This window comes from Nicotiana attenuata, unplaced genomic scaffold (assembly GCF_001879085.1).
Source record: "Nicotiana attenuata strain UT unplaced genomic scaffold, NIATTr2, whole genome shotgun sequence".
Lineage (NCBI taxonomy): Eukaryota > Viridiplantae > Streptophyta > Magnoliopsida > Solanales > Solanaceae > Nicotiana > Nicotiana attenuata.
In genome coordinates, this window is record NW_017675497.1 from 36,701 (window position 1) to 41,160 (window position 4,460).

The following is a 4,460-nucleotide window of genomic DNA, read 5'->3' on the forward strand; positions in this document are numbered from 1 at the left end:
AAAGCATATTTATTTTAGCTCAATGAATGTGACTCCCTCTCATATTCCTCTATCTTAAGAAATATTCTTTCAAATATTTTATCTTCTTGATCAACCCTTTGTCTTGTAATTTTCAAAATTGTCAAATCTCATCCGACACTCAAGGAGATTTTTTTTTTTTTTGGGGGGGTTTGGGGGGGGGGGGGGGTAGTGGTAAGATGGGGGAGAGAAATAAAAACCAATTCTTATCTGTTTAAGGAAAATCCATCATTTTCATGCATTCATGAAAATGAGAAACATTCTGTACATAACTAAGATCAGAAAGGTCTTGTACAGTAAAGTTTAACAAATCCAAAAATAATGAGGAAAAAAACATAAACACTATTACTACAAGTAAAATAACCACTCCCCTTCTATTTTTCCCTCACATTAGGGACCAAAAGGAAAAAAAAAAAAAAGGAAAAGATAAAGAGGCAAAAAATTTCTTCAAATTGACAAACTCATATGCATGTAGATGCTTTTGAGGTGCGTTTGTTCATTCCAAGTATTATTACAATTGCTGTTATATCATCATGATATTTCCTTCTCCTACCAGCTGGGATGCTCATCAACTCTTCCCTACTAAATCCTGCAAATTGATGGAAATTTGATTCATATTAATTTAGTAGAAATATTCACAATTTTATATGTCCTCAATGATTAGCTCATCAAGAAAATGCAAATGGGACGCGGAAAGACCTTATATTCTATTCTTCTGCTGAGTTCATTCTAATAACAACTAGAGCTTAAAAAAGTGCTTAGTCTGTAACCAGTTATGTTTCTTCTCTAAGATTATCTGGTTTCATTGACTTCTTTAAACCAATAAGGATGCAACCAAAAGTGCTGACGGGCGAAATAGTAGTCTAATGGATTTTATTATAGGATTAAATTCATAAAGAGCCAGAAAAGAAAGTTAATGTGGTGGGATGGAGACAGAAAAGTGATGCAGCGCAACAATATTGTACCTGCACAATCTGCTGCTCGCATCACAAGCTGCTCCACTAGAAATTTGGCTGGATCACCAGAAGGGTGACGTAGGATATAAGAATGGACAAGTTTAACAACCTCATCATTGCTGAAGAAGTCAAATAAACCATCACTTCCAAGCACAACAAACTGATCTGAACTTGAGATTTCGTGTACAGTCATATGTGGTTGTACAGAAACATATGGTGGACTGATCAGATTACGGACTCGAAGAATTCCCATCAAAGCATCATTCATTGATTTCTGCAAAAAGACATTGGATTGTTAAACATTCGTTTCATAGGTAAGCAGGACAAAAAAGATTGTATCAATATAGGCATTAAGGGCGTGACTCGACATGATTGCTATGCCTTGTTGAAGAGAAGTCTCTCAACATAATTGGGTACGCTAACAAAATCTCTGATATCCAGAGGCAGATCTAGTACGAAATTGTAGTGTCAGAAGTTTAGAAGTGGGATTTCAACTGTATAACTTATGATGCGGAGCATAAATTTATATGTATAAAAATTCATTATAATTGCAATAAATAGTAGATATGAACCCATAATTTTAAAAGTTTGGGTTCAATAGTAAGAACCTTAAAGACTGAACTCATAGAGTTCAAATTCTCAAATTCTGGATTCGCCTCTACTGATATCCGTATCAATTATAACCAAAACTGAATTTTCTTTGAGATAATCGAGCAAAATTAGGCTTTACCTCTGTAAACATGGACAAATACTTCCGGTATTAAGAATAGCAAGGTAAGTGTAAACTGACTAAAAGTAATCAAAACTGAAGTTGTACCTTTTTCAAATAACCTACTCCAAGTGCCCGAGTAACCTTTAGCTTTCCCTTGACTTTCCCAGCCACGATTGTTTTGGGATCATCAGGGTGTTCCTTTAGTAGTCGAGTTCTTTCGGATTCATCATCAACACTATGGCAAGCAGTGAGCTGCACAGCCTGCAACACTTCATCGTTACATTGTGTTGCCAATACAGCTCGACTATCACCTACGTTGAGTACGTACATGTTTTTCCCGAGGAGAAGCACAGCTAAAACACAGCATCCAATGGATACCAAGTCCGGGCGGTCATCCATTTCCTGTTCAACCATATGGAGGAAATCGTTCTCAGCTTGAAAAAGAGCTTGTTCGAGGCTCTTCAGCACCTTCTGCTTAAATGAGTCACATGATTTTTCCACTTCCGCAAAGCGATCAACATATAATCCCTGATTAATGCTAGATTTTCCATCTTGAACGGCGTCGTGGAGGCTTCCACGTAAACACAAACGGTCAGAAAGTTTACCAGACTCCTGTCCCATTTCCCAATCCAATAAATTGAGGTGATTTCCAATTGTATCATATAATGTACCGGCCAGATAGTCAGCTGCATCTCTTCCATTAAAGCCATCATATATGCCGCAGAAAAGTGACCCATTCTCTTCAGAACAAACAGCCTGAACTCTATCTTCACCTGCTGCACCGCCTGCAATTTTAACTTCTGTTGCATTAAGGAAACCTTCACTTCTGGGAGGAGCACTCATTGACCTCAATGAAAATAAATCGTCGTCAGGGAGCTCACTTGGAGAGGATGGACTACCACTCAAGATTGACAAATTGCTCTGAAATGAAGATGACAATAAATCCAATCTTGAGAAAGACGGTGAAGAGGGAATCCGGCGGAAAGAAGTAGGTGAATCCAAGGCTGGAAGTATCTCAGCTTCAAACAAGCCATTGCAAATATTTGTGTTAGCTAGTGTGGCGTTGGCACTTAAAGCCGCACCGGACAAGCAAGAGAAGGAATTGTTGGCTCTTTGAAGTTTAATTCCATGGCAGTTGTGAATACTGTCTGAATCGTCACCCGAATCATCTGTGCAGTGATAGCCAAAACTTATTTTGATTTCTCCTCCTGAGTCAGCTATTGTTTGCCCATACATCATTTTTGCCTGAAAACAAGTCAACATAACCAAAAAGATAATGTACTACTATTTGTTAAGAACTTCTGCAGGCGAAGAACAACAGAGCATCTTTTACAGGAAATTAGACTTCTTCTTGATGTGAAAAAAAATGCTTAAGAAACTCCGTTATGCTTATGACCAACCCTAAAATGCTTACACAAATAACGCAGCTCAGGAAAACCTACGAGCTAGTTAACAACGAAATCCTACAGTTTCTTTATTTTCTCCAGGGAGGGAACTCAACAAAGGCAATGATAGAGTTGAGAATAATCAGGTAGCGAAAACAAGTGCTATTTCAAAGTAAAAGAATCACAAGGAACAAGATTGAAAAGAGTGAAAAATCGCTCCTCCTTAGCTTGCCCTTGATTTCAGATGGAAAAAACATCAATTATAAATAGCTAGGAGACCTTCTCTGTAATATATGGTCCATTTGTTTCAGGGTACATAATTTTCCAGAAGTATTCCTGAATGGACCAGAAGGTAAAAAGCCATTGGATTTTACAAATAGACCTCAATCCTAAGCAAGCAGCTATATGAATCCGCACTGCTCCTATGTCTCCATTAAAGTTCAAAGCTATTGGATAGCCAATTTTTCCTATTCTGCAGGCCAACTAGTAGAACATCACATTACATCCATCTTAAGAATATAAAAGCTTAAAAATAGAAGCCAAAAGCCAAGAACAACATAGAACATAACAATAAAGAAATATGAATAAATTGGTAGCTTGTCCATTAATTTAACCCTAGATAGAGTTGAATGATTATGAGAAACAGTCCCTCTACCTTCACAAAAGCTGCTTTCAACCTGAGGTTAGGTTTGTTACTCTTTGAGTACATGGGGTCGGTTGTACTCATACTGCACTTCCTGCACAGTGCGTGCAGATCCCGGATGGCGATGTTGCTATGTTCGATGGGTCAGGCTGTGTACATAGTATCTCCCAGACCCCCCCCCCCCCCCTTGTGCGATTTAACCGGGTATGTTATTGTTGTATAGAGTTGAATAATTAGCCAACGCATGACAATACAATAACTCGAAATGTCTTAAGATTAAATTAGATCACCTCAATAGCTTCTAATTTGTCACTCTCCAACCCTTATTTTCCACAATAAATTATAAAATAAAGAACAAAGCTTTTCCATGAAATAAAGATAATTTCAGCATTTGATTTTCAAATTAGCCAATGTCAACTGTATCTAGCAAATCTGACCTCTAAGATGGCAAACCAGAAAAAACAAATTCCACCAACCAACAAAGCTAACTTAATCAATCAAGAACACCCAACAATTTGCATATGAACCAAGAAAAGAAAATAATTGAATCCAAGAACTAACCTTTATTGATTTTGCAAAAGCTGAAATTTGCTGTTTGTATCAAGAAAGTTAAGATTATATGCAGTGAAGAAGGTAAAGTGGGAAAGTTGAAGATGAGAAGTCTACGATAAATTGGATGGTGAAGAGGAGAGTCGACTAAATATAGAAAAAAGAGTGGTGGGCTTGGGGGTGGGGGGTGGGGGGTG

At 37.7% G+C, this 4,460-nt stretch overlaps 1 protein-coding gene across 1 annotated transcript; it reads right to left on the reverse strand.

The window, feature by feature from the left end:
• Nucleotides 1-207: 207 nt before the first annotated feature.
• LOC109220137 (probable protein phosphatase 2C 40) lies at nt 208-4,450 on the reverse strand. The gene is made up of 4 exons (XM_019384601.1): nt 4,276-4,450; nt 1,792-2,931; nt 984-1,248; nt 208-607 (listed from the first exon to the last, which is right to left on the reverse strand). Exons 2-4 carry the CDS (start codon nt 2,923-2,925, stop codon nt 480-482), a joined length of 1,527 nt encoding a protein of 508 aa, XP_019240146.1. The 5' UTR covers nt 2,926-2,931; nt 4,276-4,450; the 3' UTR covers nt 208-479.
• Between the last annotated feature and the right edge of the window lie 10 nt (nt 4,451-4,460).

Excerpts from the sequence above, each read along its gene's own strand:
- LOC109220137 (XM_019384601.1), bottom strand. The coding sequence starts at position 2,925 with ATGATGTATGGGCAAACAATAGCTGACTCAGGAGGAGAAATCAAAATA. Across the intron at positions 1,249-1,791 it reads GAGTAGGTTATTTGAAAAAG|AAATCAATGAATGATGCTTT; the intron begins GTACAACTTCAG and ends GTCTTTTTGCAG. Across the intron at positions 608-983 it reads GCGAGCAGCAGATTGTGCAG|GATTTAGTAGGGAAGAGTTG; the intron begins GTACAATATTGT and ends ATCAATTTGCAG.